At 47.5% G+C, this 22,242-nt stretch overlaps 1 protein-coding gene across 1 annotated transcript in view; it reads left to right on the top strand.

The window, feature by feature from the left end:
- The first annotated feature begins 500 nt into the window (after nt 1–500).
- The window catches only part of LOC147889507 (pre-rRNA-processing ESF1-like protein), a 66,493-nt gene continuing 44,751 nt past the window's right edge, over nt 501–22,242 (top strand). Inside the window, exons 1-2 of the mRNA XM_087391508.1 lie at nt 501–1,206; nt 1,309–1,392. Of these exons, the coding sequence (XP_087247634.1) occupies nt 535–1,206; nt 1,309–1,392 (756 nt within the window). The 5' untranslated portion in view covers nt 501–534. The remainder of the gene's footprint in view (nt 1,207–1,308; nt 1,393–22,242) is intronic.

The following is a 22,242-nucleotide window of genomic DNA, read 5'->3' as shown; positions in this document are numbered from 1 at the left end:
GCCCCCTCCTTGTTTTTCACCCCCCCTTCCCCTCTTATGTGCCGCGGCAAAAGCTTCTAGATTTGGTGGCTTCTCGAAGAAGCCACTGTGACATCAATTGTATGCGCCCTCGCCTCCCCCTCCTCCCCTTCTTTCTACTTGTGCTGGGAGGGCTTCACAGCTTCCCTCCCTGTTTGTCGCCCCCTCTCATATGCTGCGGCAGAAGCTTCTAGACTTGGTGGCTTCTAAAAGAAGCCACCGTGATGCCAATCGTATGCGCCCTCACCTTAGATTAATTTCGCCAGAATCGCGCCCCTACCTTAGGTTCATTTCTCTATCCGGGAGGAGTAATTAATGAAAAGAGAGAGTTCTTGATGGAGGGCCTATTATTATTTATTCAGCTTAAAGCTAAATTTCTATTTACGGCCAGATAATTTTCTCTCCTCTTCTTCTTCTTCTTCTTATTATTATTATAAATATAATCATCAAATAAATAACATTCATCTACATTGATTGCCATTTGCACTCTCCGTCGCCATAGCCAGGTACCTCTCCATGAAGCTCTCCAAGCAACAGGCCCTCCATGGCTCCACCCTCATTCACGACCCTCGCTTCTCTCGCCTCCACTTCGACCCTCGCTTCCAGCGCGCTGCTAAACGTAAGCTCCGCGTCCCCATCGATGCCCGCTTTCGTCGTATGTTCTCCGACCACAGCTTTTCCGACCCCCTCGCTCTCGACAAACGCGGCAGACCCATCAAAAAGACCAAGAAACGGCATTCCCTGCATCAGTATTACCAGGACGACGACGGCGTCCATGGAGAAGCTGAGGCCGGGGAGGACAAGGCGGAGAAGCACTTGCTTGGCGATGGTAAATGCGCTGCTAAGCGCAATGGGGGTGGTTCATCGCAACGGGACGACGGATTGGCAGTTTCTAAGACTAGGAGTAACAAACACGACCGTCTCGTCTCGGAGTCCATGGGGACAGCATCAAATCGGATGGAATTCAACGAAATTCCAGATTCCTATGATCGACCTAATGAGACGTTTGCGTCGAAGGCCAGATGTAGTCGCAAGGATGCGATGCACATTTCTGAAGAGGAGTCGGACTCATCTGAAGACACCGATAGCTCAGACGGCTCGGCAGAGAGCTCAGACGCGGGGCTGTCTGCGTCGTCCGCGTCTTCTGCATATAGTAGCGAAGAAGAAGACGTGGACTCACCAACCGAGGCATGCGCATTATCTTTTTTTCCCAGGCTTTGATAGTTTCTGATTATTGAGATCTGGGTGACTCAAATTTGTTGATGTTTCCTTTGGTTTACGGGAATGCAGGAGGCCCCAGAGGAAAAGATACCTGTGACCCACAAAGAAACGCGAAGGTTGGCCCTAGTCAACATGGATTGGGATCATATAAGGGTTAATGCTCGGCTCTGGCTTCTCTCTTTTGTTTCTTCTCTATCGTTAGATTTGCCTGTCTTATCTAGCATTTAGAGGTTTAAACTTTCCACTCATAAATTAAGCAAGTTACTGTCTTGGCAATGTGAAATTACCACTGTTGGTATCATTTGAGGTGCAGTTCAGCCTCAGTTAGCAGTTCCTGGGGGTTGTGATCATTCATTGGAGGTTTTCTCAGCAGTACATGCAGAGTATATGATTATATAGGAAATTGACCCTAGAGGGCTAGGCTGGAACTACGCCTACAACGTGTAGGGCCAATTGCCCTATATATAGGCGGGGCTAATCCCTGCTGAGCTGGTCGACTAATGGCCTGCTGACCCGACCAGGTCTGGTTGGCTGACCTGACCTGCTCTGGTTGGGTTAACGTGACCCTGGTCAGGTCGTCTGACCTGACCTTGTCTGGCTCCAAACCCCTAAAACCAGGCCCACTTGCTCAGCCGTTGACCTTGGCAATGTGCCCTGGCCAAACCCCCAATTAACTGCAAAGATGCACTTAGAAAGGACACAAATATACTCCCAGCACACCCACATAGAAGCCCTCTCTCGTTAACTGACAGACAGGAGATGACTAACTCTAATAGCAGAAACGAAGCTCATAGTAAGTAAGGCCATCTTCTAGGGGACAGAGCCCCAGTAGCTTCAGTTGCTTATTATTAGTGGTCTACTCATGAGATGGATGTGAAGACTGCTTTTTGACTGGTGATTTGGAGGAAGAAGGCTGTGGAGCAGCCATAGGGCTCTCATTGTCGAGAAAGTTTGTAGGCTTGGAAGGCGCTGTATCGGCTGAAACAGGCCCCGAGGGCATGGTACAAGTGCATTGACAACTACTTGTAAGAGATTGGACCTTCTTGTAGTCCATCAGAAGCAAACTTATGCCTCTATTCAGAGGGGGACACAAGGGTGATCATGGTGCTCTCTGTGGATGAATCGGATTTGGGGCTTTTGCACTACTTGCTTGTTGTATGGCAGAGGTTGGATAGGATTTTCATCTCATAGGAAGAGTATTGTCATGTGATTTTGTGTGATAGGCAATTGGTAGGCTTGATCAATACTTGACATGATGTGCTTTGCAGTTGGAGTCCTATGCTAGTTCTTATCCAACCCAAGGAGTACATATTATAAGACTGTCTTGAGAGTACTGAATTATCAAAGAGGAGTTACCTTGAAGTGGTATTGTAATTTGGATGGTGATTGGGATGCTAGATAATTCACGACAGGTCATTGTTTTTTTTCGTGGGGTTAGGATCTATCGAAGAAGTGATCCGTGGCTCCAACAGAGGCTTCAGAGGCACCTGCAGAGTAGCGTGTGAGTCTATTTGGCTCAGATCTGTGCGTCATGGGAAGTGCCATGTGGAAAGGGTATACCCATCACAATTGTCCATCTATCAAATTATCCAAGGTTTAGGAAATGAATACGGCACACATCTGACATCCCTCCTACTGAAAGAAGATCCTAGTGGATAAGATGAACCTGTGTAGTGTGAATCAAAATCGATGCTGCACGGTTGTGGAGACTTTGGGGGGGGGGGAGGGGTTTCTAGGCTGATCCCAAGCCCTGGATGTTGGAGATTGCCCTTGGGCATGTCTGCCCGCCCACAGCCCGCCCACGGTTGAGATTTATTTAATGCATGGGCGGCAGCCATAGTGTGTAAATGCCCTTAGATGGTCACATCCCCAGTTGTGAGCCCCCATATGAGGAGAGCACGGGGATGTGGACTAGGGTTGGAGGGGCTGCCACCTGGACAGCACATTGGCATTCATGTGGGCAGCAATCATTTGCAGAAGACAAAGAAGCTGGGGCTGCCACATGGGCAGCACATAGGCTGCCATGTGCGCAGCACATCTAGAAAAGAGCACATCTAGAAAAGTACTTGTCAAGGTAAAGCCTCCCTGTAGGACAAGTGGGGCTGCCACCTGGACAGCACATTGGCATTCATGTGGGCAGCAATCATTCGCAGAAGACAAAGAAGCTGGGGCTGCCACATGGGCAGCACATAGGCTGCCATGTGCGCAGCACATCTAGAAAAGAGCACATCTAGAAAAGTACTTGTCAAGGTAAAGCCTCCCTGTAGGACAAGTGGTACGGCAGAGGCATGACTGTCAGGAGCAGGTTGGAGCAGATCTGCACAGGTTTGACAGTGGTCGTGATGTCAGCATCCCAGGACCATGCAGCAGCAGTACGGATGGCAGGCGCCTATGTTTGGACATATATAGAAGGCTGCCACAGACTGTACGGAGCTATGGCAGAGGTTCCAGGTCAGGAGAATGGCCAGCAACCAGGCGGAAAAGAAAGAAGCTGATAGGCGGCTGATCTGCAGGTGTTTTGGGCCACGTTTGGGCCTGGAAAAGACCTTGACTGGGGCTGTGCAGGGCCTTGGCCAGTGGTTGTGTGCCTTGTGGACAGGTGGGACTTACAGGGAAGCCAATTGGCTGCAGGTGGGTCTGAACCCATAGACCAACAGGTCAGCCTTACAGACTGAGGGGTCGGCGTGTTTGGGTTAGTTATTGCAGGGTCCCTTCGGCTCTATAAAAGGGAGCCCTCTTGGGCTTGTTCACTGTCGAACGGGTGGGCCATTTGAGGAGCATTCCAGCCAGCTTCAGGAGCAGATCCAGAGCAGCAAGAGAAGAGGCTGAGTGCAGCATACACAGGGTTCACTGTGTCTTCACCCTTGGCTGTCTATCAGGGCAGCAAGGAAGATGGATCAAAGGGGGAGCTTGTGCCTTACCATTGGCTTCGTCTTGGAGCAGCAAGGTCAAGATATCAGGGCAAGCACTGCCTTACTTGTGGCTATCTGGGAGGAGCAGCCTGCATCACATAAGCTCATATGGAGCATCCAGGCCAAATGTTTTGGAAGTGCCACAGATGTGGAACCGTGTTTTGTGTCTTCAGGGGTCCACATCTAGCCAGCACACTGCTAGTAGGGGGTGGCACGTTGGACATATCTATTTTGTATCGTTTCCATCTTGTGCGGGAATATACATTTGCTGTTCTACATCTATCTTGTGCATTGTGCACTTTCTTGCTGCACATTATGTTAGAGACTCACTGTGCCCACCTGTGAGCCCCCGTTTTGAGGGGACAAGGGGCAGTGAGAGGTAGGAGGGCTGGGAAAGAGAGACCCAGGCTGTCATCATAGGCAACCAGCACACGGGCTGGTTGCTGCCTGCAAACAGCAGAGAAATAGGGGGGCCCTGTGCCTCCCTGGAGGTGTCAACAGTCCCATGGACTGGCTGCACAGGGCACCCTTTTATAGGGGCCTATGGCAGGGCCAGTCGGCCCAACCAGGGCCACCGACCAGGGCCGACCCTGGTCGGATTTCCAGAACAGTCTGGTCGGCCACCAGTCAGGGGACCGACCCTGCTGGTCGGCCAATCCAGAGGGCCTGGGCAGTGCCTATAAAAGGCCCACTCCTTCCTTCATTCCAGCATCCAGTGCAGGACAGAAAGCCTCCTTCCTAGGCTGTGCTGTGCACTCAGAGCTGGTCCAGTCTGACAGAGAGAGTTCCATCAGTTCTCCTCAGCACTTGGCTGAGTTTTGTATTGCTCCCCTGGAGCCAGTTTTCTGCCCACCATCCGGTGGATGAATATATTCTCTCTCTCCGTTTAAGTTATCTCTGAGTGAGTGTTTATTGCATCTGTGATCAGTTATCTGAATAGAGTGTCAAGAAGAGTGGGAGAGATCTTGGGTGGAGGTTTGAGTGAGTCATTCCCTCCTATTTTTCAACACATTATCTAAGTACACATTAAGGAAAGAAGTTTTGGATTCCAAGTATATCAGTGTGTGAGTTCCTGGGCTACATAACTTCCCTCTGGGATTAGAAGCTTCTGTTGCATTCTTTGCTCTAACATCGTATCAGAGCCCTGACGGGAGTCCACAAGTGGTGGAGCTTGAAGGCAAGGACCTTGGAAAGGATGACCTTGATCTAAAGCTTGAGGGAATCATCTTCTATGTTTGAAGGATCAAATATTATCCAGCAAATACTATTATTTCAGCCACTTAGAGAATAATTTCAGCAACACAAAGAGAACACAGAATCCACAATGGGGAGCTAGATTGCTCCTGCTCAGAAACTGGACACACGATCGGCCCCAAACCTTGGCGCCCATTTCGGTATTTCTTTATTTCTTTATTCAAAAGGCAAAATTACAGCAAAGCTAAATGCCTTGGCACCTGTCCAAACACAGCCCAACTGAATCTCAATACTGGCAGGCACAAGCAACTTTCTACTAAGCCAATCCTTGGCTCAAAAAGGCATTCAAATCTAATGCATTATCCATGGCCAACAGTTCCAAAATTCCCATCAACATGTACAAGGAAGAATCGCCCTCTTCTTGGCTGTCCAAGGATCAATCCCTCAGACACAAAGTTTGCACACAGCCTGAAGCTGGTACTAGCAGCCTGACTCAGCCACACAGCTCTCACAGGCTGTTACTAGTGCCAAACCTTTTCTGATATTCTAGCTGACAGGAAAAGAAGGTGACTCTCCATGCAACCTGCCTGATAGAGAATTCTGGAAGCAACTCTCTGTTGTCCGGAGCTAGCACGCAACACTAGACCAGAATGAATCAATCTAGAGGGTCTTGGCTGTAGCCGAATCAATCTTGAAGCTCCTGGGCAGTAGGCAAATCAATCTGGAGGCTCTTGGGTGTAGGCGCATCAACCTGGAGGCTCCTGGGTAGTAGGCAAATCAACCTGGAGGGTCTTGGGTAGTAGGCAAATTACGTTTTTGAGCTTCTGGCCGCCCTGACAGCTTCCTGGTTGATGGCGAATTCTTCTGGAGGCCATTGGGCAGTAGATGAATCAACCCGGTTGCTCTTGGGCAGTAGGCGAATTTTGTTTTTGAGCTTTTGGCTGCCCTTGTAGCTCCCTGGTTGATGGCGAATTCTTCTGGAGGCTCGTGGGCAGTAGGCAAATCAACTTGGTGGCTCTTGGGCAATAGGCGAGTTTCGTTTTTGAGCTTCTGGGCACCCTGGCAGCTCGTTCGTTGATGGCGGATTCTTCTGGAGGCTCCTGGGTAGTAGGCAAATTTCGTTTTTGAGTTTCTGGCAGCCCCTCCCTAGTTGAGAGTCCCTATATGAGGAGTGTGGCGGAGGTTAACCAGGGTGGATGGGACTACCAAATGGACAGTACATTGGTCATGTTCATGTGGGCTACCATGTTGGCAGCACATCTAGAAAAGTAGATGACAAGGCAAAGCTTGCCTAGAGGACAGAAGTGGTACGGAACCGCCATGTGACTCTCAGGAGCAGGTTGGAACAGTTTTGAGCCGGTTTGACAGTACGGATAGTGATGTCAGCATGCCGGGACTTTGCAGCAGCAAAGGCACCTAGCTATAGCAGTCTATACAAAGCTATGGTAGAGGTTTCAGGGTAGAAGAATGGCCAGCAACCAGGCGTTTGATTTGCAGGCGTTATGGGCCAGGTTTTGGCCCGGAGAAGACCCGGACTGGGGCTGTGCGAGGCGTGGGCCAGTGGCTGTGTGCTCGGGACCGACAGGGCAGCCAATTGGCTGGAGATGGGTCTGAAACCACAAACCAACACGTTGCCCCACTGAAACATCTCCTATCCAGGTCTTGTAAACATCAGACCATGAGGTACAACTTCAGCCAGAGTCCAAATAAACCACGAGACACACTTGTAAACAACCCATAACGGTTGGAGCTAGTAGCTCACCTCCTCAATACACTCGAGCCACCCCCAAGCCAGAGGTCTAGACCACTGCAGAGAACCAGCCAGCTTGAAGTCAGACATGTGTCCCATACCACATGCCTTTTCCTCTAGCTATTGCTCCGAGACCAGAAGGTCTACGTCTAGAGGAGCGCACTTCTCCGACCCTTGATAATGAGCCCCTAGCTATCTTTAGCTGTGAGCCTATAATTTAGCATGCATGCCCAAAGTAACTTGCCACGCTTTGCTAGTTTTAGCTCATCCGTGCATGCCTTCAGTAGGCCAGCTCAATCCACAAAAGATCCAGACCTCATCCATGCTAGCTCAAGTCACAACCCTAGGTTATTCCTAACTCCAGGTTAGACCACACTCTAACCTTAGATCTAATCCTAGATCCCAGCTTACTCTAGCCTAGTTTGGTAAGCCTATACCACTTGTTAATCCAGTCATGGACATAACATTCTCCTCCCCTTAAAATAGATTTATGCTGGCAGAAATCAAGGTAAGAGAGTTGAATGAGTGATTCAGGAAGAACATGGCCACATGGGTTGGCGAGCATGCCATGCTTTCAAAATTCAGGCCCAAAGGGAAAGGGCAACAAAAGCAACATGCAAATCAGCCTACACATCAGCTTAAAGCTGATTCCGGACAGCCCTCTCACAAGGCTAAAGGTGATGCAGCGAAGCCAAAGAGGAAGGGTATTTGTCACTACTGCAAGAAGCCGGGTCACTATACTGGTGAAGGCAAGAAGAGAATAGCAAAGGAAAAGAAAAAGGATTCGGGTATGGCTGTCTTAGATGCATCAGCCCCTCGTGCACATGAAGGAGCTGATGCTACAGCCAACTTTGTGGAAGAGGATTATGCCTTTTTGTCTTGCATTTCAGGTTTTCAAGTGGCTGATCCAGATACTACAGCCACTCTTGAGGATGACTCTTATGCTTTCCTGACTTGCAGCTATGACCCTTCGAAGGATGCATGCACTTTCAGTGTCAATGAGGCACTGAACTCATGGTATTTTGATAGTGGTGCATCCTAGCACATCACTTCCAGGAAGAGTCTTTTTGCATCTCTGCATGCACCACCCGCTGGAAAGAGGGTGACTTATGCAAATAAATCTTCTTCTTCAGTATGTGGAGTGGGTGACATTGTACTTGACTCCACGGATGGCACAGATTTCAGAAATTTCGATGTTCTTTCCTCGCTCAATCGCGGAGGGTTTTAGGTCGACCATCTTTGAAGATGCGAAGTGTGCAATCCGAGACAAAGAAGATGATTATGATTTGGTGTTGTCTGGCACTTTGTATTGGGGTCTTTTTCAGCTTGATGTTTATGGGAAAAGATCCGATCTTGCACTTGCAGTAACTACTCCCACTGTTGCCATGCAGAATGTGGAGTTATGGCATGCCAGATATGGACAGTTATGGCAACTTAATGACACTTCAGAAGCATGCTATGGTTGATGCATTGCCTCCTTTGGAGTCACCTCCTCCTCATGCCTGTGTAGGGTGCATCCTCGGTAAGATGCATAGATTTTCAATTAAAAATGATGGTGCAGTACGAGCAGTTCGGAAATTACAGCTCATACATAGTGATGTCTGTGGTCCCATGAGGACACCTACTTTGGGTGGTTATCTGTATTATGTCACATTTATAAATGACTACACAAATTACACTTTTGTCTATGGCTTGAAGAAGAAATCAGATGTGTTCATGCATTTCAAACACTTAGTGGTTGAACATGAGACAGGACTCAAGGTGCAAACACTTCACACTGACAGAGGGGGGGAGTATATGTCCCATGAATTTAAGGCATTTTTGAAGGAGAAAGGCATCACACATCAGCTTACAGTGAGGCTTATCCCTCAACAAAATGGCAAATCTGAGCGGAAAAATAGAACTCTCATGGAGATGGATAGATGCATGCTCACCAGCAAGAAGTTGCCTCACAGGCTCGAAGGGCTCATGTGTGCCAATTATGTTTTGAATCGGGCTCCCACAAAGGCTTTCAAGACAATCACTCCCTACGAGTCCTTGCATGGGAGAAAGTCTTCAGTGGATCATTTTCGTGTCTTTGGATGTGTTGCATATGCCCATGTGCCTATGGAGTTTCGACATAAGTTGTCAGATAAGGCACTGAAGTGTATTTTTGTTGGGTATAGTGCATAGAGCAAAGGCTATCGTCTCTACAATCTTGCCACACGCAAGATTTTTGTGAGTAGAGATGTAATCTTCTCAGAGAATTCAGCTCATACACATGCTGAATTCACTATTCTAGCTTCTTCAGATGATGTTTTTGAGGGGTTCCTTCCTATTTCTTTTGGTTCTCCAGCTGATACTTATGCTGAAAATCAGCATTTACAGCAGCCTTCACCTGTTCCACATGCCCTGATTCAGCCACCTGCTGATTTTGTTCCTCCACAGGCAGTGGATGATGTTCTGGCAAGAGATTCAAGAGATACATGCTGATTATGTTCCTCCACAGGCAGTGGATGATGTTCTGGCAAGAGATTCAAGAGATACATGCAGCAAAAACAGTTCCAAACTGGTTGCTACAACTCTCAAGGAGAGTAGACTTGAGGCACCTTTGCCTGGTAGGACTCGTAGTGCAGCAAGGCACGCAAGGGAGGCTCTTTCCGTTGAATCAGCTTATGCAAGCACTCTTCTTGATGACTAAGAACCTGATACTTTTGAAGAAGCCAAGGATAATGTGCACTAGATGAATGCCTTGCACAATGAATTGCAGTCCATTGAGAAAAATCAGACTTGGGATGTTGTGGATTTGCCACCAAGAAAACATGCCATTGGTACCAAATGGGTTTTCAAAGTGAAAACGAAGCCAGATGGGTCCATTGATAGGTACAAGGCATGGCTGGTTGCCAAAGGATATGCTCAGAAAAAGGGCATAGATTATGAGGAGACGTTTGCTCCTACATCCCGGATGACAACTATCAAGGGGGTGTTAGAATTATTGCCATATTCTATCAGTGACCAATGTAATTCATAAGCGAGTTAGGGGCACTTTTCCCTCACTATAGGTTTTCCTGCCTAACCAGAGTTAGTGGGTGAGTGTGTTTTGTCACTTAGACAAAACCGCCTCCACTCTTGTTTTGTTATCTATCTTATCTATTGCATCCTACGTTTTGCTCGCTGGCTCTTTGCTCCCTTCTTGTTTGCTTCTCTCTCACACTCAACTTCTTTCATATCGTTCAAACATGAGTGATTTTGTCAATAAGGTTTTCTCTTGCTAGAGTTACCTCTTTGATACCAAAAGGGATCCTTAGCCAAGGAATCCACTTCACAGCTTGCTTATTCAATCGAAGAAGTATACCCATGGAGTCTGTATAGAGAAACGATAGGGTTTGCAGTGGAGCGATAAAAAATAGACAATACTCAGACACAACTGAAGAACGGAACTCAGAAAACATAGTGCCTGTCGGTAATATGAAAAACCGAATACAAGAACCTCAAGCCGTCGTGTCTCAAGGACCGTGGCTGAGGTGAATCAGAAAGATGATTCCATGTAGAGAAATTGTAGAAAAGATAGCTGCAGAGGGAGCGAAACGCAGTCCTCCGTGTAGCTCGATGATGACGAAGATGATGAAGGGCTGGAGCTGCCCTAGGAAATGGCTGAAAACAGCATGCTCTGAGGAAGGAACCTTCAGGCTATCTGGAATAGCAACATGATGAAGAAAAGGAGCAGATCTGGAGTAGCAGCAGCTGGAGGTCCAGGGCTAGATCTGGAGGAGAGAAATAGAGAGGTAGAGGATGGAGCAGGCAGAATAGCCAGATCTGGAGTAGGAGGGGCTGCAGCAAAGGATGGAGGAGCCGCTGCAGGTCATGTCGCCTGAGAGTGAGGGGGTAGGGAGTCTTTTATAGGCCTGACCTAGGAGGTCGGCCAGCTGGTTGGCCAGCTGGTCGGTCAGTTCCTAGGTCGGTGGGCTGGCCAGCTGGTCCGCCAGTTCTGGGTCGGCCAGACCAGCTGGTCGGCCTGATTCTGGCCGACAGCTTGGCCGTGCTGGCTGCTGGTATGTTTGCCCCTAAATTGGGGATTGTAGTTGCTTAACAGTCTGGGTTACTTGCAGTGAAAATGAATAGACGTGAGAGAGAGAGAGCATGCCTCACTGTCATGTGCACGGATTGGTATTTGACGTGTACTGGGTACACAAGACTAGCTCAGGTAGCCTGGGGAGGCTTAGTGCTAGGCAGGCTTGATTCTCGGGTTGAGTGGCAAGGGTACGAACCAGTTAGAGGTCTTCGCTATTTTTGGCGCTTGGGGCCCGAGTCTATATAAGGGGCCCAGGGGTTCAGTTCTCAGCGAGCTGATGGGAGCAAGTTTCGTTCCCAGGTGCTAGGTCTGATCCTGGATTGAGTAGCGGACGCGCGCCTGCATCTTTGCGTAGCCCAAGGCCTAGTAGCAGATCCCAGGCTTCACAGCGCCACCTGGTGGTATGGGACACTAGGCTGGTTTGGATCTGATTGGGAGTTTGTGCCAGTAGCTCAGCTCGTGGCTCGGAGGGGACATCTCCTGATTCGGGATCACATCCCGTAGATGTCATGGTTGGGTGGTGAGCAGCCTGCTCAGTTTCTCACGTTGTGTGTGTTTGTTTTGCCGATCAGAGGTTTCAGGAGTGCTGGGACGTGTCAGTTGGTATCAGAGCCAACTCCTGAGGTAGGAACTTCTGATGCGAAAACTTTGGACGATTTCTTCCTCCAGGTATGCCCTAATTTCGAAATTTGTTGCTGCAAAATCTTGTTGGTTCATGGGTTATCGGGGGTGGTCAGGATGTAGGAAAAAGGTAGGAGAAGGAGAGTCTGTGATTTCGGAATTGCTGAAGGGAATAGTGAGAGAGGGTTGAGGTTATAGCTAGGAGAGAGTGGAGATGCAAGTAGGAGAGGAGTGAGAAGGGCTGAGTGGCAGGCGAGGGGTTTTCGTTTGCTGGTCAGGGCTGCATAGAGGCAGGTGACGCAAGTGCGAGTGGCTGAGAGGTGCGCCATGGGCTGGAAAGGATTTCGGCCAGGCAGGGAGGTGTGCAGGGGCTGGAGCAGGGTGCGGCCACACTGTTGGAGGAGCTGCTTTTTTCGAAAAAAGCACCACCTTCCAAGTTTGGGCGGGTGAGCTTTTCTGGGAAGCATAGCTTCCTAGATTAGCTGCACCATCTCCTATATAGTCTGGCAGGGTCCTAAGCTCAGCCATAGCCTCAGCTAGAGTGCGCAAGAAGCCCTCCTTGCACATCTACTGGATTGCGCCATCTAGGAACGGCCATAGCCTGCGACAGGCTATCGTACAGCCTGCGACAGGCTACCGTACAGCCTGCGTCAGCTTCCGTACAGCCTGCATCAGCATCCGTACAGCTTGTATCAGAATCCGTACAGTCAGCGGGAGGATTTCCATACAGTACGGACTGTAGCAGACTTCCGTACACTGCAGCCTACACCGAAACCAGCAAGGAGGGATCACGGGATCACCTACGCCAGCTGATCGACAGCTCCAGCATCTTCTTTCCGGCCAGCTCCTCTTCTTTCGTCACATCCTCTTGGGACGGTTTTTCTCTGCTCCACTCTCCTTCTAGCTTCGATTCCCCGAGTTATTTCTCTCAGTTTTATATTCTTTTCAAATCAGATTTCAGACATGTCTGATTCCGTTAATCCCGAGTTTGCCATTGGAGATCAAGATTTGGATTACCCTGTTGAGGAAGACCAGGGTCTTTACGACGATTTGATTACGAAGAAGGCCTTCAGTGAATTTTGGATGGAAAATTCGAGCAGGTTAATGCGAATCAAATGGGGTTGACACAGCAACTCCAAGGGATTCAGACGACTCTCACCCTTCTGACTAGCACTGTGCAAGCACTCACGCATGTGGATGCCATGGCTTCAGTGCTAGGTCCGAACATAACTCCAGACCTTTTTCCCGGAGATCAGAAGTCTCGAACCAAGGAAGTTGTTGACACTTGGTTGCACAAGTGGTAGGTACACTTCCAGTTCCACCCGTACCCAGATGAAAAGAAAATACAGCTTGCAGTCGGTTTCATGTCAGGAAAGGCTTTGTTATGGTGGAAGGAACTCCAACCTAAGCCGTTAACATGGATAGATTTCGAAGGGGTCTTTAGGAAGGAGTTTTTGAAGAAGGAGGACGACTATGATATCGTTGGCAAGCTTAAAGCCCTCGATATGTCCAAGCTGAACTTGACGTTTGAAGTTTATCTTCAAAGGTTTCGAGATCTACAGACCAGGGCCACAAAGATGGATCCAGTGACCTTGTTAGGTTTCTTTGTGGATGGTTTGCCATATTCGTACAAGTTGCAAATCAAGAACAACAAATGTACAACGTTGCAAGAGGCCATGAATTACGCGCGTATTTATGATGATACCATGGCCGGTGCAAAGGCAACTACAGTTTTCGACACGAGTGGGAAGAACAAACGGAAGTTCTTCCAGTGTATGACTGGTACCGGGGAGACGAAGTCTATAGATAACGCCTCCAAGAAACACTTGACTCAGGCAAAGAATGGTCGAGCCTGTTTCCTTCGTACCTTGAAGCTTAAGAAGGAAGGACGTTGCTTCTACTGCGAGGAACGGGGCCACACCAAGAATGAATGTCCAAAGCGCAAGAATCAAAAGTTAGCGCTCGGACCGAAGCTCCAGGCGGGTCTAGGCACCAAAGCCAAGGGAGCGAACCAAGTTTCGATGACAGGTATTTCTGTAAATGTCATTACCTGCCCACTTTCTTGTAATTGCACTTTCAATACTTCGTTGTTTGGTTCCCATGATCTTTTCCGAGTTTATGGAGAAGTTAGGGACCAAAGGGTTCACATTCTCTTTGACCCAGGCAGCTCTCACAACTTTGTTAATTACAAATTTGTGCAGAAGATGGGGCTGTCCATGATACCTAGCGATCACACCTATGAGGTGCAGCTTCCAGCCGGGAAGCAGTTTTGGGATCGCAAGATTGAAGCGCTTCCTACCCGGATTCAAGCATACACAGGGGCTCTTACGTGCTATGTTATGCACTTGGAGCAGGTGGACTTGTTAATCGGAATAGAGTGGTTTAAAACCCACAATATTCGGATTGGATGGACATAGCATACCCTTTCTTTTGTGGATAAAGACACCCAATTTTGTATTCAGTGTGATAATATTCCCTCTTCTCAGGGACCTATTGTATCTGCGATGCAGCTTCGGAATATATTGAACACTTCTCATTATGATGTTTATCAGTGTGTTTTGATTCCGCTTTCTTCATTTGTTGTCTCTATAAATAACAAGAATGATTTAAGTGTGTTTGAACATTGTGAATTGAGAATGTTGTTAGATAGTTTCAAGGATGTATTCCCTGCTCAACTGTCGGAAGGTTTACCTCCAGAACGGGTAGTAGATCATCGCATAGATTTAGTACCTGGCGCTCAACCTATTAGTGTACCACCATATAGGATGAGCTAGCTTGAGGAGGATGAGCTAGCTACACAGCTATAGGATTACCTGAATATGGGCTATATACGCCCAAGTAAATCACCTTGGGGAGCACCTGTCCTCTTAAGAAAGAAGAAAGATTCTACCTGGAGAATGTGTATAGATTATAAACGATTGAATAAAGTCACAATTAAGAATCGATACCCTCTACCTCGTTTCGATGATTTGATAGACCGTTTGGCCGGAGCGAAGTATTTCACTAAGATTGATTTGCGTACGGGTTATCACCAAATCCGTATCTATGCTAAACACAACCGCATTCCGAACTAGGTATGGTCACTACGAGTTTCTTGTATTACCTTTTGGTTTGACCAATGCTCCTGCCACCTTCCAAAAAATGATGAACGATTTGTTCCGAGATTTTCTGGGCAAATGTTGTAGTGTTCTTAGATGACATCTTGGTATATAGCAGATCGCTTGAGGATCACATAGGACACCTCTGGATTGTCTTAGTTATTCTAAGACATCATAAGCTCTATGCCAAGATGAGTAAATGTGACTTCTTTATGAAGGAGATCATTTACTTAGGACACAAGATTTCTTCTGAAGGTATTAGCATTGATCTGGCTCGTATCTAGAAGGTTTTAGAATGGCCTATCCCTCAGATTGTGAAAGAACTTCGTTCTTTCCTAGGATTTACGGTATTTCTACGGAAGTCTGTGCGTGATTATTCACATATCACGGCACCCCTGACAAACATATTGAAAGGTCGCGGACGCAGGTCTACCCAGCCGATCTCTTGGAATGATGCAATGAACAAGGCTTTTGAAACCTTGAAGTTTTCTATCAAGGAAGCACCCGTTCTTGCATTACTCGATCCTACCCAGCCTTATGTTTTAGAGGCCGATGCGAGTGATTTTGCGATTGGGACAGCTCTATTCCAAGAGGGCAGACCTGTAGCTTTTGAGAGTAAAAAGCTAGACGACACCCAATATCGTTGGCCCACACTAGAAAAGGAACTTTATGCTGTAGTGTATGCCCTTAAGGTTTGGAGACACTACTTGTATGGTTCGAAGTTTCTTGTATTGACTGATCATCAGTCAATTAAGTATGTGTGTGATGGATCTGAATTGAGGGGACGGAAAGCTAGATGGGCAGAATTAATGCAAGATTTTGATTTTGAAATACGTTATCGAAAGGGTTCGTTGAATAGTGTGGCGGATGCCTTAAGTCGAGTCAAGTTTGTAAATGCTATGTCATTTACGAAAATATCCTTAGACCTGTTTCAATCCTTGAGAGAGCTATACGCAACTGATAGTCATTTCAGTTCTTATTGGCAGAGAGTCCAGGATGGGAGCTCCATGGTTGACCAGGACTTAGGGATTGTGCCACCTACGGTACAAGCGGCGGGAGGTCAGTGGATGATTAGGAACGGCTTCCTGTTCCGGAATGGAAAGATTTGTGTACCAGATGTTCTGGAACTTAGATCCAAGATTCTCTGGGAGTGTCATGATGCTCCTAGTGCTGGACATCCGGGTATACATCGGACTCTGTCTCTTGTGAAGCATACCTTTTATTGGCCTAAGATGCATGCATTTATTGAAAACTATGTAGTAGGTTGCCGGGTTTGTCAGGTTACTACGCCTTAGAAGCGCGGGTTTATTACAGCCATTACATATTTTATTACTGGTTTACCTCGAACGCACAAGGGTCATGACTCCATTTGGGTCATAGTCGATCGTTTGACAAAAATGGCTAGATTCTTACCTACTAGAACAACTATTTCAGCTATTCAGCTGGCTCACGAGTTTGTGGACCACTTGTTTAAGCTGTATGGTTTGCCATCTGACATAGTCAGTGACAGGGACTCAAAGTTTACAAGTAACTTTTGGACACTTGTTTTTGAGAAGTTAGAAACTACTCTGAGTATGAGTTCCTCAGATCATGCACAATCCGATGGTAGTACAGAGAAGGTTAACCAGTTGGTTGAAGACATGCTTCGGGCATATGTATCTAAGAGACAATCTTCATGGGAAGATTATCTACCTACGATAGAATTTGCTTATAACAGTGCAAAGCATTCGAGTACTGGGTACAGTCCTTTTATGCTTATGTACGGGTTTCAACCTAAGTCACCAGTTATGGTTGGGTTAAAAGGGATTCAAAATGATGCTGCTAAGAACTTCTTGCAAGACATGCAGGAAATGTTGCAGTTTGCCAAGGAGTCTATTAGAAGTGCCCAAGATTGGGACAGATTTTATGCTAATAGACATCGTTCACCTAGAGAGTTCTCTGAAGGAACGATGGTATATTTGCGAATTCCTAAGGAATCCAAGAGCCTAAGTACTGGTTTGGTTCCGAAATTATCCCCCAGATACTGTGGTCCATTCAAGGTCATTAAAAGAATTGGACCAGTTGCATATCGACTAGAATTGCCTTCTGATGTTAAAGTACATCCAGTCTTTCATGTCAGTAGACTGAAAGAAGTCTTGGGTGCGGATGATCAACTTGTTTCTTCTCACGAGATAATAGAAGTTACAGATATGACTTTTATTTCACACGAACCTGAGTGTATTCTTGAATTTCGTGATAGACAGGTTCGTAATCGATCTATCACGGAATACAAGATCAAGTGGAAGGATCGTGTTGAGGAGGATGCAACATGGGAGACATTACAAAACCTCCAAAGAACATTTCCGGGTTTTTTAGCGAACTCAGGAGTGAGTTCTTAGAGGAGGGGAAGTATGCCATGTGCACGGATTGGTATTTGACGTGTACTGGGTACACAAGACTAGCTCAGGTAGCCTGGGGAGGCTTAGTGCTAGGCAGGCTTGATTCTCGGGTTGAGTGGCAAGGGTACGAACCAGTTAGAGGTCTTCGCTATTTTTGGTGCTTGGGGCCCGAGTCTATGTAAGGGGCCCAGGGGTTCAGCTGCCATAGATGTCTTGCATGACCGAATATGAGGTATAATGAACCTCCTACACAAAGAGAAATTACTGAAAGAGCTTGTGCATCTCTAGAGTCCCATCTTTTCTGCTCTGCTGTGGGAGCTCCTGTAGCGGCTGCTCCAATTACCTGTGCTGTATTTGTACCTCTACCCCTGCCTCCAGCTGTAGGAGTGACAGGTATAGGCGTTGTATGTGGTCTTTCTTCATTTCCATTGACATAATCCCAAAGATTTTTGCCAACTAAGATATTTCGAACCATGAAACTCCACAAGGAGTAGTTGGTGCCATCCAACTTATCCTCCTGTATGAGAACCCCGAACACCTCATTTGAGTTGTTTTGTGCCATTTTTGCCAGATAAACTAAGAAATGCAGCAAACTGAACAAGTAAAATCCCTTCCTGGGATGTAAGATGCACAAATAAAATCTGCAAAGAAAGATATGCCCACAGTGACAAATACTGTCATAGCCTGTCAAAGGCTCAAAATGCACCACAATGCTCTGCTCAATGCCCCAAAATCTGCAAATAGAATCTGCAAAAGGTGGCAAAAGTTTGCAATTTGACTCATACTGAGTCCAAAACTGTCTGCAAACTTCCAAACTGCTCTTTTACCTGCAAAATTGCAACTTAAATGCAAAAGCCCCAATTTCTTGTGGGAGATTGCATACAAAAGAGGGCAAATGGTCTGAAAGCCCCAAATGTTGCACAAATTGCACTCTGCCTGCAAAAGCCCCAAATTTCTGCAAGAGATTGCACCTGAAAGGCGCAAATGAACTAGAAGCCCCAAATTTCTGCAATTCTCTGCAACAAATGCAAAAGCCCCAAATTTTTGCAAGAAATTGCACCTGAAAGGGGAAAATCAACTAAAAGCCCCAAATTTTTGCAATTCTCTGCAAAAAATGCAAAAGCTCCCAAAATGCAAACCAAACAATGGTTCTCTGGGCAAATGCCTACTAAAAAACACCTTCCAAAGTCCACCTGCAAAGAAAAACTCTGCATGGGCTCCTCAACTTGTACGGAACTGACAGTACGGAAATGTTCGTATGGATTCCGTACAATGTACGGGCTATGTACGGCGAATTTGTACGGATGGCACTGAACTTGTACGGACTGTGTTGTACGACTTGTACGGAGCTCTGCGTTGACAGTACGGGATCCGTATGTGTGTACGGACGACGGCGCTGACAGTACGAAATGCAGGTACGGAGGTGTGTACAACTGGTACGGCTTGGCGACGGGACTGTGCAGAAATGTACGGGGTGTACAGGCAGTAGGTACGGACAGCGTAGGTACGGATTGGCACAGTACGGACGATGTGACTCGATGTAGCGGAAGATTGTACGGTGGAGGAGCGCAGGTTGTATGGTAGAGTGTACGGGGCTGTATGGAATCAGTCCGTACAGATTGTACGGATAGACTGTACGGACGACGAGCTGCTGACGACGAGCTGTATGGACGACGAGCAGGAAGAAGGTAGTTGGGCAGGAAGCTTGCGGGCAAGGAAGCTAGGAGCAGGGTCTCGCTGCTCTGATACCAAATGTTAGAAATGAGAGAGTGAGAGAGAAGGAAGCAAGAGAGCTGAACGCAGTGCTTGCAATAGAAGAAGTGACTAATACAAGGAGTGGGATGGGTTTTGTCTAAGTGACAAAACCTTATCCTTCACTAACCGTAGTTAGTGGACTAACTGTGGTTAGGGGGAAAAACCTCTAAATGAGGGAAAAGTTATTACATTACATTGGTCACTGCTGAATTATAATAATAATTCTAACAATGTTGACCTCCAACACCCCCTCTCAGCTCTTGGATGGAACAAAGACGCCAGGGAGTTGGGTGTGTCGTTGGAACAACTGGAGGAATCCATGTGCGATACTATCACTGAAGACCGCCAGAGGTACTGTCGAAGAAGCCCCCTCTTGGTGCGAACTGCCTCAACATGATCATTGGAAACCTGCAACTGTTGCTCTGAGGCCACAGGTGCTAGAATGACAACGGGCATATAACATCTCACAAGGAACAATCAATCGTGTTTGGATTCCCGCACTTGTAATCTACAGTTCCATCTAGATCTCCAGCAACATCGGACAATGGCTACAACAGAACTCTAAGAGACCCCCTTTGGATCTGCCAGGTCATACGTCCAAACAAAAGACATATTGGTAACATACAGCCACCTGAGTCTACAGGAACAAGTCCTCGTGGCTCGAGGCCGTGCTTGAAAGCTTGCTTCGATAAATGACTCCCTTCCCCTTGCACCTGATTGGCAGTTTTCGCTACCACAAACAAGCAATCAATTTGCCATCTAGATTAGGAAAGCCTACTGGCAGCGTATCGTGCCTCGCGCTACTAGAAGGGCAGAGTATACATCGTTGTAGCGGTAACATGATCGGCCAACTCGTAATTGGGCCCCTCACCATTCTTTTGGGGACAGTGCTGCCAATAATGACCTTTCTGGCCACAGTGGCTACACGTATGGGATGCCTTGAGTGCTTCTTGTTCCTTAGCTGTCAACTGCTTTCTGCCTTTCTGCTCAGCTGCCAAAGTCTCAGGTTGCCTCTCATAGGTACGATCTACAAAGCGTTCTCCCGGTCAAGCACCATCGGGACCAATTCTTCTCAGGTCAACTCATTCATCTTGCCACTTGTGATCAAGGACGAATAGAAGGCAACTGGGACATAAGAGTTATGGCCATATCCTCGGACGATATCTGCTTCCCCGCCTGGAGGATCTCCTGCTGAAGTTCCTGTAACTTGTTGATGTGGTCCCACATCGATGAAGACTTCTTGGGATTCAACAACCGCATCTAGACTTCCAGGGAAACCCTCTTCATGGGAGAGGTTCAATCATACATGGATGCCAAATGCTCCCATTACACTTGGCCACTGTCATGTGCTTCACGTGATTAATAATGAGGAGTGGTCGGCTGGCTGGGCGTATGATTTTATCACGTGGTCACGAAGGTGGTTGCTAAGAGCTGATTGGACCATGCAAGAGGCTCGCAGCCGATTGGCTGGATAGTGCATGCAAAGAGACGTGGCGTGATAGTTTGGAGTGATCTAGTGTGGAGATCCCGTGGCGGTTCTGGTAGCATTGAGATGAGGCGGTTGTCATCTTCACAAATACGTGAAGAGTTGCAATAGTCGGTCTTTTTGTCGAGGCCATCGGGCGTGTAGGAGTCACAGCTAGTAGCTGCTCATAGTTCTAGGTATAGGAGTCATTTGCAGGTTTTGTATTGGCAACAAACCGGGTACGGGTGAGGCTCTTTGTGTCGGAATATATCAGTATGTTGTGTTGTCTTTATTCATAGCACACAGTCCGGAGCTGTTACTAGCAGCCACACTTGGCCACACAGCTCTCCAAATCTGACCCTAGTGCTCTCCTTGGCTGCCCTCCTGTGAATTTCAATACTATGGATCCGAGACAGATCTCCCTTCATGAACAGCAGTCCACAATGAGGTAGAGAGAGAGAGAGAGAGAGAGAGAGAGAGAGAGAGAGAGAGAGAGAGAGAGATGTATTAACGTGTGGAAGAGGCCTCGTGGGCCTATGAGACAAAGTGCAAATCCAAAAGGTACCTCATACAAGCCACTAAGGGATGAAGCAAAGGGTTCACTAAGACCCTTGCTGAAAAACTGAAAACTGAAAGCTAAAGCTAAAGTGCTAAATGCTAAACTAGTGAACAAAATACTGGAGTAGCAAAGTAACAGAAGAGTGTTAGGTGCTTAGGGCTACCACTCCTAGTACATGCTCAGGTTTCACATATCCAGGTAACCTAGTGGCACTCTGATAAGATGTGAGAAGCTCTTGTATTCGTGTCTGTCGAGCTGTCTCGCGACATGGGGGAGGGCGTGGTCTCCTGGATCTCTGTTTCTGGTGGGCTACGTCAAGGGTGATGCCTCGTCTTTGGCGGTTGCCTCTGAGAAGGGTTGAGATAGATTGAACCTCGTGCATGCTCTGATCTCTCTCCGTGTCGCACGTGGAGTGTGTGTCTCTTGTCTGCTGCATCGTTTTGACACTCCTACTGCTGATCCATGATGCTCTCATCTCATCAAGCTCTTCTCCCTCAGCCACATCGGCAGCTGACACAGGTGCATAGAATTCTGTAATAGAAGTCTGTGATCTGTCGACGGTGACCTGTGGGCCGTGGCATCAGTCCATCTGCTCTCTGGCCTGTCGCATCAGTGTGTCTCTCTGTCGACGCATCTCAAGCAAGTAGAGCCCAACATAGACCTGATTGTGGAAATGTATCAACCATGTGAGTGGACCAAAGCATGTCCCTCCTGAAAGATGTAGTGATATCATCGTCGGATCTCATAGTAGACTGGGTAGACACATAGAAAATGCTCCTTTGTCTCGATCTCGTCCATCTGGCATAGTGTGCAAGCTCTCTCCTCTCTGGGTATGCCAGCAGCTCTCCCTGCCTCAAAATCTGTAGCTGATGTGGTGAGACTCGTAATTGACCAATGGCGATGCTCAGTGCATGTGAAACTCTCCTGTCCTCGAGATCTTGAGGTCTGATGACAAGACCGTGCTCTGAGATCCTCAGGAAGTGATCATGGTAGAACTGGATCTTGGTGGAGAACTCCTCTCCCCCCCAAGCCCTAGAAGTATGGAGCTACTAGAGGAGGTCCAACCGTATGATACGGTTGATCTCATCTCGTGGGATCATCTTGGGTGGTGCATCCAGAGTGTACTAAAAGAGGGGAAGTCTGTCCATCTGAATGCTATGACTACCAAACCACGTGGATATCCATGCGTACCATGCCGTATCAACACCACTCTCTGCTAG

Source organism: Dipteris shenzhenensis, chromosome 20 (genome assembly GCF_047967505.1).
Source record: "Dipteris shenzhenensis isolate YYH24624 ecotype China chromosome 20, Dip_SZ_1.0, whole genome shotgun sequence".
Taxonomy (NCBI): Eukaryota; Viridiplantae; Streptophyta; class Polypodiopsida; order Gleicheniales; family Dipteridaceae; genus Dipteris; species Dipteris shenzhenensis.
This window is presented reverse-complemented; position numbering and strand designations above follow the sequence as displayed.